We start from the raw sequence: 19038 nt of genomic DNA, 5'->3' as shown, positions 1-19038 counted from the left end.
ATAAAATTAACATAACTAGGAGGAATAAAATTTTAAAAGACTTCATAAAACATTTTAAGAGGAAATGATAATTTTAGAGACAAGTTAGAGTGAGAGGTTTCGTGTTCATGAGGTCTCAAAGTTCCACAGAATTTGTGAACTGAAGTGCTCAGAAGGAAATATTGAAGAACTTGAACTTTCAGCCTGATTGGACTTGGTTGAGAACCACTGATCTAAAGGGCTAATAATTAAAAGATGGTTTAGCTTACCTTTAAAGGCTTCAGTAGCACCTGGAGCCTTATTTTTATCAGGATGCATTTTTAATGCTAATTTTCTGTATGCTTTTTTCAAATCAACATCTGTTGCATCCTTTGAGACACCAAGGATTTCATAATAATCTTTACATTTTTTAATTCTGTAAAAAGAAAAAGAAAAGTTTCTTGAAATAAGGCACTGAAAAAAAAAAAAAAAACTCTGTGCAAAGGAATAACAAAATTAAAACAACTTTTTACTTCAGTTCTATATCTAAGAGATGAGGAATTATGTACATTATTTACATTATTTACAATTGACGGATATTTGTCCAATAATAACGACATCGAAAAATACCTTAGGAATGAGAACCCAGGTTCGAAATTTCCCCAAGTGTGGTGTTGCATATTAATGAGATACGGGTTACAAAGTGGAAGATGTTAAAGACTGGAAAGAAATGAGACAAGCATGCTTTGCTGGATGAGTAATATGTATATAAACAATGAAGTACAAATAAATTGAGGGGGGGAAATTGGATATAAGAGGAACAGGAATGAAGTGGACAGGAGAGAAAACCGTGGCTACTATAACCATAAACTATTGAGAATGACGGCTGTATAGAGAAGTGCAGAGTAATCCAAATGGACGGAATCTGCAGAAGAGGGAGACCAAGGATGACTTAGGAAGTGGTAAGCTGAGCTCTCAAGAGAACAAACCTCACAAAGGAAATGGTAAAAAAAAAACTGGATGTAAAATGGTGGTGGAAGTTGGGATGTATGATGTTTACCTTTCAGTCTCACCTTTCTATTATATTTATATTAAGGCTCTCTGCTTCCAAACAGCTTTGTCACATTACTCCCATTACTTTCTCTTTTATTTGCCATTGAAATCCTCCAGTCTCTCCCCTTCTTATCATTATCCATCTTTATTACTACACATTACCCTGTGCAGGTGACATGTAAAAGGCACCTGTGCCAGTGACACGTAAAAAGCACCCACTACATTGTTGGAGTGTTTGGCATTAGGAAGGGAATCCAGCCATAGAAATGAGGTTAGACCAGACTGGAGCCTGGTACAGCTCCGACACGTACCAGTTCCACTCTCTCTCTCTCTCTCACTCGTTTTCCTTTTCTCTCATGTCTCTTTCTTCTGTCACTTTCTCACTTTGGCTCTCTTCCCACCCAGCAGTATGGGAAAGAAAGGCCTAGATGAACAGAGACAGTGAAGGGAAGAGATGACTTTCCATAGTCTTACCAGAGGTGAGGACAATCTCTCTAGTGCTGGATGAACAAACGGATGAAAAGAGATAGTGTGGAGTAGAGGGGACTAATTTTGCTGAGAACTTCTCTGGTAATATGATAAGATGCAACAAGTAGTCCAATAAAGTGACTGGCGATTATAGAAACAATGCCAAAAATGGTAACACCAAAAAAGATTTTAGCCTGGTCAGAAAGGACCCATTCAACCTGTGCCAACATGGAAAAAAAGCAAATTGATGGTGATGGACCTTTAGAGTGAAATTACCAACTGATATGTATGTACAACCATCTCTGAAGAATACACTAGACCTATCTCTAAAGAACATGTTTTGCCAGCTGAATTAAAAGAAGGCAGAACAAAAAAAGTCATGTTAGGACCTTTCTTTATGAGAGTCAGAAGATTAGGGGTTGTGCCCAGAAAATCTGCAGGAAAAACAGGGGCAGGAAGGGGATTCCAAGTAGAGTAAGAGCATTGCAAAGAGAAGAAACAGGTGGAACGGGCAGGGATAGATGGAGAGGGTGTGCAACTAGCTAGTTTAGAGGAGCAAGATGTAAGAGTATATATATATATATGAACTAGAGTAGTTGCAGTGTGTTGCTGGTTGGACGTTTGCCAATCAGTAGAATTGCCTTCTTTTCAGTCTAGTTTAGATTGTCTTTCACTACTTCTTGACATTATTCTCTTCATTCCATTATCAATGACCCACTATGATACTAGAATTGGGTTAAACTTGTAAAGTATAGTGGTTTGCTAAAGATGAAAAATATATGAAGACAAAATAATTGAAGTCCGTAGTTTAATAACTAGAATTAGATTAAATATTAAAGAAAGAGATATCAATGTATATAGAGATTATGAGAAAAAAAAAATAACCATGATCATTTTTATGCCTGCTTTTCCATGTTTGCATGGATTAGATGGTCCTTCTCGAGCACAGCATCTTACCATTTGTCCCAGTCCAGGGTCGTTTTCATGAAGTTCAGCCTTTTGAAATGGGCCTTCATCACTTCTTCCCATGTGTTCCTCTGTTGCAGATTCCTTGACACTTTTTTCCACCCAACTCTCATCATCTATATGTGAAGCATGTCTCTACTGGATGTCTTTCTTCTCTGCACATTACATCCGAGTCATCTTATTCCCCACGTTCTTCTCTCTATTTGCATTGTTGCTCATGCAACATTCATTTTTACACACTCAGCAGAGCATGCTTACTATATTTCTTGCCACCCTTCAAACATCTTTCACATTCAGTACCCATGTTCTACCATAATGCAATGTCACCCTTTCTACATAAGCAGCATACAAGCTCTTTGTTGCAGCACAGGTAGTAAATTCCTGAACATTCTCCACCCTGCTTTAACTCCAACTACTATGTTTTCCGAACATCTGCCCCCATGGCTAATTAGGTGATCTAGATAAGGAAAGCTACAAACTTCTTGGGAGCTTCTCAAGCATTTGAAAGAATATATTTTATAGCTGCTTGTATTCTATTATTCTACTATCTTATTCTATTATTCTGCCAGATGCTGCGGCCATGCTAGGACACCAGCATTAATAAAAAGAAAGGTTCAGATGAAGAATAATCTGAATTTAGTTATGGCTTTTGAACACGGAATTGAACTCTATACCCATTTTGTTTATCAAGCTGCTCTACATGTAGCCATAGACTACTTTCAACCAACAAGCCAATACAGGGGTCATCCAACCACAGTGTCTGATGAACCACTCCTATATCACAGAAACATTTGTCTAGGAAGTTATCAACACAAATTTTGTCTTGGATCTTCTCAATGGTGACTGAAACAACTGAAGTACCTGGATGTTATCCCTTAAAATGAGTTCACACCTGTTAATTATTTGTATGTATCTGCTACTAAGAAGTCTTAGCAAGAAAGATAACAGAACTCTCTCAACTGGAGTTGGCCATACTTGCTCAATGTATAGAAAAAGAGTAGCTAGAAATTAGAAATCACATACAATACATTCATTGTGAACAATGAATGCACAAAAGATATAGAGCGAGCACAGGTAGGCTGACAAAGGAGAAACACTTTATATATAGCAGATGCACGAGAGTAGCTAAGAGCATTCATGATGAGAATTCCTTCAATTTTCAAGAAAGCTCCCTAGAAGTAGCTGACAGCATAAGGGCAAAGTGAAAAAAGTTTTGACTACAGATCTAAGATGGACAATTAACAAAACAAAATCAGGAGTTCAGAACTGCTCTAGCTATTGCCTCTATTTTAAAGTATAGCACTCCACTTAGATGTGAATAGAAGTGGTTGGTAGTAACCAAACAGCTATGAAACATGTCATTTCTATAACGACCCTTTTGTAAAATATGGAAATTTTCAAGAGCACCCAACCATTCTCACAAATGAAAACAGTTATAGTCTGCAAGCTACATAGGCACTTTATAGCTTGAGATCATCCTTTTTTTTTTGTTGTTTTTATCATTTTATATGATAGATATATACAACCAGTATACAATTTTCCTTCGGTATCAAGTCATCTCACATGCTTGACCATATTGTTAGTCCTACAAGCAACTTTGATACATTTTATGAGTAATTTAAGGTGTTTTAATAGACAGTAAATGTAATCATCATCATTTTTTTTTTTTTTCATTTTATCTACTTTCAGCTCATGAGCTGTGGCCATGCTGGGGCACCGCCATTTTATTTCTCTTGTTGGCTATCGGACTTGGATGGAGCTTACCACTCGCTTTGGGCTGCGTTCCCAAGCAACCCGACTCTCGGGCTGAAAAGAATACTGCCGATCGCCGCCAGCTCTGAATGGGCCTGGCACCCGCCCCGATCGAGGGGACTCCGAACCTAGCCGGGCGAAACGATCGACGTGTACAACATTATTTAACTAAATATAAAGAAGAGGGTTGAAAACCATTTATCCTTAATAAAGTCTAATTATATTTTTTTAAAAATCTAATCCAATGGCAATTTATTGGGAAGGATTTCAGATGTCATTTTTTCCCCACCATCTAAATCAGAATATCCATATTAAAAAAAGGTAATGAAGATTATTTCGCAAGCCAACCTTTTCACAGCTATCAACTGATCCTCTGTGTAATCATCAGGTGACTTTCCAGGGTGGCCTGAGCCACCTTTCTCTGAACGATTGTTATTCTTGGTAGCTTTATCTTTGTGTACATTGTTGTCTGCACCATCACCACTTTGTCTGCGACCAGCAGTGCTACCATTTAATTTGCTCAGCTTCTCCATAAGGTCTGCAAGATAAATAAAAAGAACATTATAGATAGATGCAGGTCAAAGATGGAGGCCTCTAACTGATATCACGACCTGCTGGAGGCAACATCTAAATCTTCCTCAAAACATATCTTACCGTCATGCATTAAGACAGAACACTTTAGACAATGTAGTCTAACATATCCTTAGAAAAAACCAGAATGGTCATGATTGGAATGCTGTTATCATGGGTCTACTTAATCAGAGTAAACCTGAAATCAAACAGTAGCAGCAAACTATTTCTCTCTCTGACACAAGTAGACTGAAATGTGTAAGATGGGTACAAGATATAGAAGATCTACAGAAGTTGGAGAGAAATGAGGGAAACATGATCCGTTATACATGTAATATTAGGTGAGTGCAAAATTAATTGCAAGCTTTTGCAATTTTAAATGTTGGTGCTCCATGTCAAATATATTTTTATGTTCATGTAATATACCATTTTTAAGTGCAGATTTTGGTCTATTGAGTTATGCAAAATGGATTTTGCTTTAACTGCTTATTCTTGTTTCTTTTAGAGTGTAAAATTAAAGACATGAAAAAAAAAAAAAAAAAGTAAATTTAAGTGAATTTTTTTGTTCCTTTCAAAACAGAATCAAAAGTAGCAGAAACTGCTTGCAAGCATTTCAGCCAGAGGACCCTGAATGTACACTGGTCATTGGAAAGTGGAATGATTAGCTACCAGTGGTTCCAAAAATCGTGTAAAGGAGATGAAAGCTTTGAAATTGAGGAAGGTTGCAGATAACCTTCCTCTAACTGACCATAACCAACCAAGGTGTTATAATCCTTAAAATGTTGGATTATTATAACGCCCACTTCAGTCTACAGTATACTTAGTAAAACCAGTAAAGACACGACTATCTCTCACCATCTATTATGTACTCTCTTTACTTATAGTGACTAGGTTATTCCATTTGTCATATGGGAGGGGTGTACCATTATTAATAATTCCCTACAACATCTCTCCTTTTAAGTTTTTCTTAGGAAGTGTCATTTTATTTAGAAATAAGTATTTTATTCACTTCACCTCCCATTTTTGAGATTTTTTGTGTTTTGTTTTGTACAATTTAATATTTTTTGTGCTTGGCATCTATTTTCAAGAACTCTGTATGTTTTCTGTTTCTCTCACTTGTACACCTGCAGTGGCGTTGGTACTTGGAACCTATCGTACAACCATTCCATTGACTCCTCCAACTTCTTTGGTTTGCTTTCCTCGAATCTCTTTTTCAGTTGGTTCCCGTGTCTCCTTTGTATGACTTTTCTACTTTTTATCCAATACATCATTTTACCTATGCATTTGGTGATTACGCCATCTTCCCAACTCTGCTTTCCATTCTTGTATGCCCTCATATACACCTTTTCACCAACTTTAAAGAATCTTGCTATGTCTTCCCTGGCACTTTTTCTTTTCTTGCAAGGTAGCAATTTATCAAAAACTGATTTTACTTGCCTTGCAAACATCAGCTCCACTGGTGAGTTACTCACTGGTGTATTTGGATTTGGTGTCACATAGTACACTCTTAAACAATGTTGTAGAGCCACCTCCATCCAGGACTTCTTTGACTTTCTTAGAGCTCTTTTGAAGGTATTGACAAAGCGTTCTGCCTGTTCATTCAATCTGGGATGGTATGGTGCTGCAGTTATATGTTCTACCGCGAATGTTTCACAAAATTTAAAAAATTCGCTAGACACAAATTGTACTCCATTGTCAGACACTATCTTGTCTGGAATGCCAAATCTTGCAAACAATTTATGTAAAACACATTTATCACAGTTGAGGGGGTTGGTTTTTTACACTTGCAAATTTCAGGCCATTTCGAAAAACTATCAGTTACCATTAAGTAGTAAGAAGTGTTTAAAGGACCAGTAAAATCAATGTGTAGTCTCGACCATGGAACATCTACTACTGAACAATATTTATTTTTTACCATGGGCAATTTTTCACACCATTTTGGCTTACATACAGGTGTTCCACTCTGTTTTACTGCAATTTTTTTGTTTCAGTTCCTCGGCCACATTTGAACCTTCGACTGAACCGAATATGTTTCCACACAAAACACTTATGGGTGTATTCTATACTTTAAATAGTTTCATCCACTCTGTGCCGAATATATTAAGTGAACTTTTTAACACATATATCTTTGCCTTTTTCATTTGACCTTGAAATGTTGTATTACATATGAATTCACCAAGAAAATATAATCTTTTTCCTGTAATACCATGTGCTACCTTTTTCAATTTAATTCATTTCGGCTTACTGACATATTTCCACGTTTTTTCATTTATAATGGTGATATCACTACCAGTGTCCAGTTGCATTTAAACATTTGTATTTCTGATTTTGACCTTCACGAACTTCCTCATCCTTATATTACCAATCTCTTCTGATGGCATAATAATTAAAGAAATTATTACTTTACTTTATACAGGAAACAATCTATATAGCATCAGAAATGTGATGGTGCATAGTAGTGGCATATGAGCTACTGTAAATGGATAGGAACAAGTATAAAGCACTGGATTTTATGATTCATACAATGGTGTTGAGTTCACTTGGCACAGGCTAAATTCAAAGTCAAATCAAAGAAAACTGAAGGTCATATGGTTAAATCTAATCCAAAACAGTTAAACCTTGCAGAAAAATCTACAAATAATATAGAAACCTATGGTAAGATAAGGCAGTTTTACATAGTTATTTATGCCAGATTGGAGAAGTGATGGTGACTATGTTGTTGCAAGTGAAATATTCATGCGGTCATTTAAAAAACAAAACAACAAACTTCAGTTTAATTTTGATAGAGTTACACATTAAGCAAAACAAAAAAAAAAAAAAAAAATGAACCTAGGATTTGTCTTTGAGCTGTAAATCTATTTCCTCACTACTCTAAAATACGAGATCAAACAATTCAATTATTCATTAGAACTAACTGAATAAAGACTACCAAGATCATTTCAAAGTAAAAATGAGGAGCAAAAAAAAACTATTTCTGTAAACACCACTGCCATAACAATGAGCACAAAAAAAAAAAAAGAAAAAAAAAGCCATTTGGCTATTTGTGTATATATACAAAAACAAACAACAAAAAAAACATGGGTGTTCTTAGAACTACTGCTATGAGAACCAATTACATAATGCAAAACTATGAGCCAAGGTCTTTTCCTCTGAGAATGAGGGGAAGAAGGAACTGGATCATACAATGATCGGTTTCTAGGAACATTGTTTTTTGAAGAATTAACGGTTAAAGAGTATTCTTTTATCTTGAAAATGCTCGAGTTAACAGCAGTAAATATGTAACAAACAGTGGAACAAAAACTTGGCTGCTTAACCAAACAAGGTCAAGTCCTATCTTTAGTAAGAATAAAAGTATATTACTGTCAGCCCCCCTTAAATGATACTGTATACCAAAGGGATACGATTACAATTCAACAGGGCAAACCAATTGATATTTACTGTCATGCCCAGTCAGTAGTCTTTCATAAGTCCATAGGCCTCCCAGTTCAGCTAACACAAGTATATATATTTAATATATTTAATCCTTTATATTGAACACTCAATATTTCATCTATTCAATAAGACATATTCCATATATTCAATAAGACATTCAATACTTTATTTCATAGTACCATCCATTTTTATTTTATATTGTATATTATATTATATATTGTATATTCCATATTTTATATCCCACATTGGTTTTGCAGGAATATAAATAAAACATAAAAAACAGACAGTGTTGGAACTCTTTTAAACAAAATAATATATTCCTCTATACACAATCATACAAAACCCCTTTTTTTGTATTTATTTTTACTCACATATATATCGCACACTACTATTGAGAACCGTCTATCATCATAATCTAGCAGGTTAAACAGATGATAACAATTACACAACAAAATATCTTTTTTAAATACACTTTCTTCAGACAGCCAAGTAAGCTTAAAACTTTATGAAAATACCGACAAAATTAGACTGGATCAATAACAGGAATTGATATAGGATTTAGTTACCAAGAATAAAATGGTCAAACCTACAAAAAAAAAAGGGGGGGGGGCAGTTTACAACTTTGTACCATAATCATCATCAGTGTCACTCAACATATTTTTGGTTTTACAGTTCTGTCTATTCCACTGTGGATCATAATCAAGTTCATTCTCATATCGATGAATAACATTCAGACACGGAAATTAAAAAAATATATAAACTGAATTTGCCACAGTTTAACCACTTTAGCATTCAGATTACTCTGTCAAATATAATACTTTATTCAGTTTTGCTAGCATGGGTTGGACGATTTGACTGAGGACTGGTGAACCAGACGACTACACCAGGCTCCAATCTAATTTGGCAGAGTTTCTACAGCTGGATGCCCTTCCTAACGCCAACCACTCCGAGAGTGTAGTGGGTGCTTTTACGTGCCACCGGCACGAAGGCCAGTCAGGCAGTACTGGCAATGGCCACGCTCAAAATGGTGTATTTTATGTGCCACCTGCACAGGAGCCAGTCCAGCGGCACTGGCAACGATCTCGCTCGAATGTCTTTACACGTGCCAGGAAGGCGACGCTGGGCACAGGTGTGATCACGATTTCGCTTTCACTTGCCCCAACAGGTCTTCGCAAGCCGAGTTTCATGTCCAATGAAGGAGACGACGTTGGCATGGGTGCCAGTCGTCGAATTTAGTTCGATTTCGATTTCACTTGCCTCAACAGGTCTTCGCAAGCAGAGTTTAGCGTCCTATGAAGGAAAGGTACGCATAAGTGGGCTGGCTACACCCTTGGATTCAGGTCTCACTTGGCTTGCCGGGTCTTCTCATGCACAGCATATTTCCAAAGGCCTCAGTCAGAAGTCAACGCCTCGGTGAGGCCCAATGTTCGAAGGTCGTGCCTCACCACCTCAACCCAGGTTTTCCTGGGCCTACCTCTTCCACAGGTTCCCTCAACTGCTAGGGTGTGGCACTTTTTCACACAGCTATCCTCATCCATTCTCGCCACATGACCATACCAGCGCAATCGTCTCTCTTGCACACCACAACTGATGCTTCTTAGGTTCAACTTTTCTCTCAAGGTACTTACACTCTGTCTAGTATGTACACCGACATTACACATCCATCGGAGCATACTGGCTTCATTCCTTGCGAGCATATATATATATATATATATATATATATATACACACACACATATATATGATGGACTTTTTTTCAGTTTCCATCAATCAAATCCTCTCATAAGACTTTGGTTAGCCTGAGGCTATAACAGAAGACGTTTGCCCAAGGTGCCATGCAGTGGGACTGAACTCAGAACAGTGTGATTGGGAAGAAAGCTTCTTATCACACAGCCATGCCTGCACCTATATATATATATATATATATATATATATATATATATATATATATATGTGTGTGTGTGACATGTGTGCCTGTGTTTGTATCGTCTTGTCTTGATATCATGCATTGATTGTAAACAAATGGCCCCTATCATACAAGTAGTGTTGCTCATTTGCAATCCTTGATGAAAACAACTCTGGCCACTTTGCTATTTATGGTAAAACCAACCTAGAGGAAATATTACTTTATTTGGAAGTAGGTAAGAGTTGATGGCAGGTAGAGTACCCAGCCATAGATAAATCCATCTTAATGTTCATCTACTGCAAGCATGGAAAAGTAGATGTTAAAATGAAAACAATGACAATATATATATACTACTTCGTGTACTTTGGAAAAATGCCATAATCAAAAGATAATATTCATTGTCCTAAAAATTGGATACACTATAATAGTAATGCTCTTCGATTGCTTAGGCTGATCTGAGTGGCTAGCAGTGTAAAACGGCAGAGCAATAGATCGGCTACCCTGATCTACTGTTGTCATTTCAAAATGCTGTGGTAGTCATCCAATGAACTGATGTTGAGGGATTTAATAAATACAGTAAATGAGTAAAGGTTCTTGTGAAAAGGTGAGAGGGAATGACACACACATTAAGAAGCCTGACTGACTTCAGTTAGCTGGTTTATATTTAATGCTAAAGGGACTTTTGGATTACCCTATATAAATATACATAGACACACAACTTTAGTAATCACACTGCTATAAATTCTTTTCTATATTTAAACTATGGCTTGTGTTTGTGGTTATTCATTAACAGTATTTACAGTTTGAGCAGGCATAAAGTTGCTAGTTTGAAACATCAGCGTTAGCAGACAAACCGATTCATTCCTACATGAAGAGATACGAAGACAGTTTGAAGAACTACTGATCTAACTATATCTATTTATAACTGCCAACAAAAGGGTGGACATAAACTGAGTATAAAAGCACAGTGAGCAGTCTGTTGAAGGTAACTTGTATTTGAGGGGGACCAGGAAGACATGAGAAGTGATAAGAAATGAGAAAAGTGCACCACAAACACAATGAAACATGACCAAAATGAATGGATGCAGGCTGTTCTGTAGACATGTTCAATCCATGCTTGAAAAAAACAGAAGCTAAAATAATAATGACGAAGAGAATAACCAAAAACCTGAAATTAGAAAATACCGAGTGCTATCCGCAAGCACAAGAACACAGTTCAATATCAAAGTTAATTTTGTGTAGATAAGAATAACATCTTTCATTCTTTTTACAGGCATTTTTTTTTAGATTTTACAAGGTTCAGTTCTTGTTGAGATAAGGTAGTATGTGTTATACCAGCAGAGTGGTAGTTCCTGATAGGGTTTCCTATGCTGGACAGGTCAAACAAAGGACAGGGGTCAGTTGAATAAGGACTGCCTCTTCCCAGAGGTAAAAATGGATTTGCATAGGGCCAACACTCTTACCTAGAAAAAAAGCAAAGTTACAAAAGCATTGATGACAATTAATGACCAACAAAACCTAGGAGAGGAAAACCTTCCCTTCAGGAAACATATGACTAAAGCAGAGCTGAAAAAACAGGGATCCAACTGGAGACAAACAGAAAAAACAGCCCATAGTTGGGAACAGTGGGAAAAAAGTCATCAATGGCCTATGCTCCATAGTGAGCAATGGGTTTAAGTATAGGTTAGATGAGGGTATTACTGAGGTATTCTTTTAAAGCCAGATGCCCTTCCTATTGCTAAACCTTATCTACAAGCACAAAGCTAATGGGAGATTTGTTGACATGGGAAATGATAACAATGTCACTGCTTGTGGCTCAGATTTTTGGTGAAGGACAAATATAAACAAACACAGACACACACACAAGGATATTCTTTCAGTTTCAGTCTATCAAATCTATTCATAAACAATAAAGCAATCTAGGATAATAGTAGAAGACATTTGTCCAAGGTACCTTAGGGTGGGACTGAACTCGAAACAACGTGGACAGGAAGTGAACTTCTTAACCATAGCCATTCCTGTGCACTGCAAACCTTTTATTAATTGACTTCACTACAGAATTGCACTGCTATGTCTTGAGTACTTCAACAAATTAAGTTTACTCATAGATATTTGATAAACTTAACACAATAATTTGGAACGGTTAGTACACAATAATAAACAGTAAAACAATCTCAAAGTAAGATATGCATAACAAACAAATTATGGAAAAATGATATTACATAATAAATTAGAAAGATAGTCCATTTGCTTTAATACCATGGTTGTTTCATAGCTACAAATGTCAAGATTTGTAACCTAACAAGTTTGTCAAACAAACATGATTATTTTAACTTATAGGATGGTCATGGCATAATTGAATATATTGATTTCTTACACAGAGACACGACTAACAATCAGTGTTTAGTTGTGGAGTTACATATTGTCTCAAGTCAGCGCTTGGTTACATGTTGCTATTCAGAATATTATTAAGTATACAATTAAAGTTTGTATGCATTTTTGATCTTATTGTACTCTTTAAAAGATGCCAAACATGTTTTCAGTATCCAATGCACGGCATAATTTCATCCATAGTAAAAAATCTTTTGTATGTCTTCTCTTTTCCAAGTACATGAATCCTTCAGCCACCATTCTGTCATGTGCCAATATGAAGGCTTTTCCTTGTATTGATTCCAAGGGGATTTCCTTTTCAAGTATTGTGTATATCCTATTTTGGGAATAAGCACCCATCCTCACATCATGTAAAGAGCAATCAAAAGAATCGACACAGGAAGAACATCTAGCCACAAAACACTGTCTGAAAAAAACCTATCCAACCCAAGCTAGCAAGGAAGTTCAAATATGAAATGATGATGATGATCTAAAAGTGATTTTGTATGTCAAAATCTTTGTTGCAGTTTTTTTCTGAGGAACCTATTGAGCATGTGTATGATTTTATTGCATTCTCTGAGAGAAGTTCTAAGTCAAAACTCAGATTGCAAGTGATAAGGATCACCAAAATATTTATATTGGCATCTTTCTGGAAGCACATTGAGTCAGTATTGAAAATCATGTTGTAGCAGGTCAACAGTCACCTTTACACATTTGGAACCATAGAATTTCATCTGCAATATACCAATCCAAACCTTTAATAATGATAGATTTTACAGTAAGAAATCTATGTTAGTGTTTATACATCAAGATATCAACTGCAAACTTAATGAGATAATTACTTTAGGTAAATCTGACAGGAACAGTGAGGGTACCTCCAGCAAAGAACCCTGTAGTACTCCTGATAGTATAGTAGTTACTACTGATTTGCAAACTACTTGTAGCACTACTATTTAATCAAAACTCTATCCATTCTAAGTCTTAATATTCAATATGTAGTATTTACATTCATATATTACTTCACTAAAATATAGTTTTCATAGGATTTTGCAAAATCTAGTTCAATCACAACCATAATGATCTCTATTTTTTTGTCCTAGCTTTCTGCCAGGTCTTGTGCTGTTGATAGAGGATAGGATTCACAGCTGTTGCACTCCGAAGTCATTTTGACATTCATTGATCAGTTTAATAATATCTAGGTGGAACAAGCACTTTGTACTATTTGGATATCCTTGAAATGATCAATGAATGTCAGATAGTTGCTGGTGTTGCTTGAGACTCTGTTTCAGAGAAGACAGGCGTAACTGATATTTGGCTTTATAGTTTAGTGGGTGAGCTTGAGAAGCTTTTTCATTAATGGGCAGGACATTGGGCTTTATGCCAATCTAAAGAAACATACAGTGTCCAGTGAATGCTGTGTCGTGTCTGTTATTTGCCCATTCATTTGTATTGTTTTCCCATGCTGGCATGGGTTGGACAAGGACATACTTGAGGCAGCCCTTTATAGCCAGATGTCTTTCCTGTCAGCAACCCTTCTCTATTTTTCAAGTAAAGGATATTTTACTCTATTGGCCTCTGAAAGTGAAGATGAGGAATGACAACTTTCACACATATGTGCATTCAGGATTGGCTTCCATACAGTTTCCATCTACCAATTCCATTCACAAGGTATCAGTCAACTCCAGGCTATAGAAGAAGACGCTCGCCCAAGGTGTTATGCAGTGAGACGGAACCCAAAACTGCATGGTTACAAAGTAACTCTGAATCCACGTGAAACATAACTGGGCTTATTACACTAGATGCAATATTATTGATTAAGTGGGCTAAGATTATTAAGTAGGCTTAGGATTCCTTGTGCATCCACTTATATGAGGCCAAAGCTAGTGATTCTTGCCAGGTTAAGTGAAGGAGTTCGCCATCATAATAAGTATCTATTGATACTAAACCACAGATCAGCATCATCATTTAATGTCCACTCTCCATGCTGGCATGGGTTGAATGGTTTGAGATGGAGCTGGCTAGCAGGGAGCAGTCCAGACTCCAACTGTCAGTTACGGCATGGTTTCTATGGTTGGAAGTGCTTCATCATGTACAAGCGAGTGCTGAAAAGTTCTTGGCTTTAAGGGTATTGCGAAAGGCTTGGTTGGAGGCCCAATCTTTCAAGTTCTTTTACAAGGTTTAGAAAAACTGAAGGACTGCTGCAATAAGTATGTGAATCTGAGAGGGGAATATCTATGTATATAAAAATGAGAATGTGTGTCTGTCTGTGTGTGTGTGTGAATCCCTAAAACTCGAACTACGCAACCAATTTCATTCAAATTTTACAGATGCCTTACTTAGGGTTCCAGTTGTGTTTTAGTCAAAAAAATTTTTTAACTTTCTTGCAGAGTTCGAGCCCACGGCAACATAATATCTCCTCCACTATTTAAGTATTACGTGTCAAAAGTGAAACAAAAACACTCATGTCAAATACTTTCACTTTAAAAATGAAACTATTCCACTAACTGAAACAATCACATTTCGATACTGTAGTGACAGATACTTTCACTTTAATGGTTTCAGAGAGAGAGAGATGTATATGTATACATGTATACATATAGATGTATATGTACACATGTATACATATAGATGTATATGTACACATGTATACATATAGATGTATATGTACACAAACGCACACATTAGTCATTTGTTTTTTTTTATCCAAAACTACGTAAAAAGTACTGAATAGATCTTTATGAAATTTGGAAATTATATTCTATACATAATGGCCATAACCCCCATGAAAATTCATATATTTTTGATGTTGATGAAATTTTAACCATACAGATTACACACAAATAAAGTAATATTTCTAAAATTTCTTCTTCTTAGAAGTTACAAAGACCCCCTTCATGGGGACTTCACACCCACAATTTAGTCATTTTTTCCTAAGCAAAGACGAATACAGTTGTACTATTGGAACCTATAGGATCACCCGAACATAACAGATGAGCATTATTTGTAATTCAACGGTACAACAGTGTAAGACTATCCTTTCAGATATACTTACATTGTGATTTCTGCAATGTGGTGCATAAATTGTCAAGTAAATGAGACGCATCTTTGCCTCCACTGATTCACTTGCAAAGTGATGAGTAAAATTATTTCGTTGCAGACCTCCTTTGAGTCTTTTTATTACCACTGCGACACATATAGTCCCCAGTTGGTAACATTGATTTCAAGGCCTTCCCAGATGAGTGACTGGTTGTTCTAAGACATTTATCGATTGTAAATATTTTCTGCAGTTATCTATCAGTATAGTGGTCATTTGCAAACTCCAGAGGCGACACTTTCATTTCCCTTTACTCCAAACGTCACACGTTCTTATTTCAATTGGGTCATGCCCTTCCAATTGCTATAGATCCGTAATGCATCTTACAGCTGTGCCTGTCACCTGTATGGTGAGGAATCCTACATTGGGGAGTAATAACGACTATGCTCGGGTAGCCGACTGATTATCGTGATCATTCGTCTTTTGCTTTCCTGTACCTTTGCTCTCTTTTACAAACCCAGTGAACATACATATATTTCCTATTTCAAAGAAATTCAAACAATACATATTACACCCAAGTTAAAAACATTCCCAACAATTCAACTTCTCTGGTTGACATTAACACACCCACCCCTAATAGGGGCCTTAACTCCTACATTTTTCAGCTCCAAGAGCTCCATTCTTCATGAGCAAAATCCTTTTTACAGGGTCCATAACACTAGAATTTTCGAATATGCACATAAATATCAGATATATAAAGATGAGAATATGTGTCTGTGTGAATCCATAAAACTCGAGAACTACACAACCAATGTCATTTGAAATTAACACATGCCTTACTTAGGGTCCATGTAGTGTCTTAGGCCAAAACAATTTTTAACTTCTTGCATAGTTCAAGCCCACACCAATATCATATCTCCTCCACTATTTCAGTATTATGTGTCAAAAGTGAAACAATAACATCTCTCTACTGTAATGTCAGATACTTTCACTTTCACACTGAAACTATTCCACTATTTCAGTATTACATCTCAAAAGTGAAACAATAACATGTCACTTCTGTAATTTCAAATACTTTCACTTTAATACTTTCAATTTCATACTGAAACTATACTCTCACATATATACAGGTATACTTTAAGACCCAAGTTAAAAACATTCCCAACAATTCAACTTCTCTGGTTGACATTAACACCCCCACCCCCAATAGGGGCCTTCATTCCCACATTTTAGAGCTCCATGAGCTCCATTTTTCAGGAGCAAAATCCTTTTTACAGGTTCCAGAAGACTGAAATTTTGGAATATGTGCATAAAGATTAATAGTATGGGATACATGTCTCATGATTAGAATTTTTTTAGGGTGTGCAAAGAGGAAAGAACCCTCATGTGCAATTTTGATGAAATTCGAATATCTATTCCAGTTCCTTACAGAAAATATAAGAGAAAAGTCTCATCCTTCAATTGCATGTAACACGGGCAACGCCGGGTATCTCTGCTAGTGTTGAATAAAATCATAATTAATTTTATCCTTCTGTATTTTCTTCTACCCAAAACCAGGAACTTTCCAGCACTCCCTCAGACAAAAAACTCTTTTACTTTTGCAGTGTATTTGTATGGAGGTAGGAATACCATTTCAAGCTTTCAAGATATTTGTTGATCATTAAAATCTTTAATCACCTTTTTTTGCATCACTTGTTTTGTATTTTAAGCTTTACAGTCTGGGTGTGTGTTGGACCTAAAGGTTTTAAGCAGAACCTCCTTTTTTATGTTTTGGATATTTAGGACTTTTAGTAACAATTTTCAATCTTAGTAGAAATGCACATCAAAATGATGCTGAGAAGTGGAATTTTTCAATTTTTGTCCAAATGCAATAGCATCTGGTCCTGGAACATACTACGTAGGTTTCTTGGAAATCTACAAGTTCTAAGTTTACTTGTTGAATTTCCTTTGCTGACTAGATGTTTTGCCTGTTAGTGGACGAATGTTTGGACATTCTGGCCAATGGGATTTATTTGTTTGTTTTCTTAATGTCCATTTCTCTATGCTACCATGGATTGGATGGTAGGATGTTCTTCTTGGCACCAACCCTTGCCTGTTTTCCAAGTAAGAAAATCTTTATTCCACAGATCTTTGAAAGTGCAAGCTGATCAGTCGTAATGTCAACAAGAGATGTAAATATTCTATTTCTCTTGAGTGCAACACATTCTACTGACAAACGAAGGTGTGGGATATTAACATTCATACACACACACACCCATACACACAGGGGGTTCCCTAAAAGTTTCTGCACAATGGGACTGAACTCAAAACCGCATGGTTGCAAAGTGAACTTTTTAACCACAACCTATTCAATATGAAAAGAAATGACTTCATGGTAAGAAAAATCATTTTCCGTTTCCAGTATTGTTGATGTGCTCTCCAAGATCCGAACCAGAAAATCTGTGTTTAAGATGTACATGCTGGGCATCTGAGTCAATATCCACCCTTTCTTGAGACAGTCATCATCTCCTCTAATGTCTGCTTTCCATGCTGGCATGGGTTGGACACTTTGACTAGAACTGACAAGCCAGAGCTGCACAAGGATCCAGTCTGACTTCGGCTTGGTTTCTATAGTTGGATGCCCTTTCTAATTGCCCACCACTCTGAAAGAATAGTGGGTACCATTTATGTGTCATTGGCACAGGTGCCTTTTACATGTCACTGGCACAGATGCTGTTATGTGTCACTGGCACTAGCCACAATTACGATTTCACTTGGCTTGACAAGTCTTCTCAAGCACAGCAAATCACCAAAAGCCATGACCACCTGTCACTGCTTCCGTCAGACTCCACATTCAAAGATCATGCTTCATTACTTCGTCCCAAGTCTTCCTGCATCTACCTTTTCCACAAGTTCCCTCCACAATTAGAGATCAGCACTTCTTTAGGCAGCTATCCTCGTCCATACACATCACATGACCATACCAGCAGAGTTGTATCTCTTATACCTAATTTTTCTTTCAAGATGCTTACACTCTGTCCTACATGCACACTGACATTGCACATCTAGCAAAGCAAATTAGATTCATTCTTCAAGACTTTCCATGTCCTCTGCAGTCACAGCCCATGTAGCATAGCTGTTTGCACACAGGCATCATACAATCTGCCCTTCACTCTGAGGGAGAGACTCTTTGTTGCTAACAAAGGTAGAAGCTCTCTGAACTTTTCCCTTCCCTATTCTTATTCTAGCAGCTATGCTCTCGGAGCATCCACTTCCACTGCTGACTTGGTCACCTGGATAAAGGAAGCTATCAACTACTTCTAGGTATCCCACCTGGCATTTGATAGAGTCTATTTTCTGTATATTTCTAATGTTTATTGTAACTATGCATCTGCCACACATACAAACTATTTTCCCTGTTAATCTTCCTCTGATACTGCTGTACCTTTTACGTATCCGTAGCTTGCACCAGATACACCTTATGGAGTTTCTACATATTGAGTAGGACCATTTACCTGAAGGGATTAGTGATTTGTCAGCTTTCCTACTT

The 19038-nt window shown here is 36.7% G+C and overlaps 1 protein-coding gene across 2 annotated transcripts in view; it reads right to left on the bottom strand.

Annotated features, from left to right (window-relative positions):
• Positions 1–19038, bottom strand: part of LOC106882966 (dnaJ homolog subfamily B member 12) — a 45371-nt gene that overhangs the window by 23930 nt on the left and 2403 nt on the right. For both annotated transcript variants that reach the window (XM_052968560.2, XM_014933820.3), the window contains exons 2-3: positions 4546–4735; positions 249–394 (exon numbers count right to left, since the gene is read on the bottom strand). In XM_052968560.2, the coding sequence (XP_052824520.1) occupies positions 249–394; positions 4546–4735 (336 nt within the window). The remainder of the gene's footprint in view (positions 1–248; positions 395–4545; positions 4736–19038) is intronic.

The sequence above is a fragment of the Octopus bimaculoides genome, chromosome 6 (assembly GCF_046866305.1).
Source record: "Octopus bimaculoides isolate indiv1 chromosome 6, ASM4686630v1, whole genome shotgun sequence".
NCBI lineage: Eukaryota > Metazoa > Mollusca > Cephalopoda > Octopoda > Octopodidae > Octopus > Octopus bimaculoides.
The sequence above is the reverse complement of the archived record's forward strand: the minus strand, read 5'-3'. Positions and strand labels throughout refer to the sequence as shown.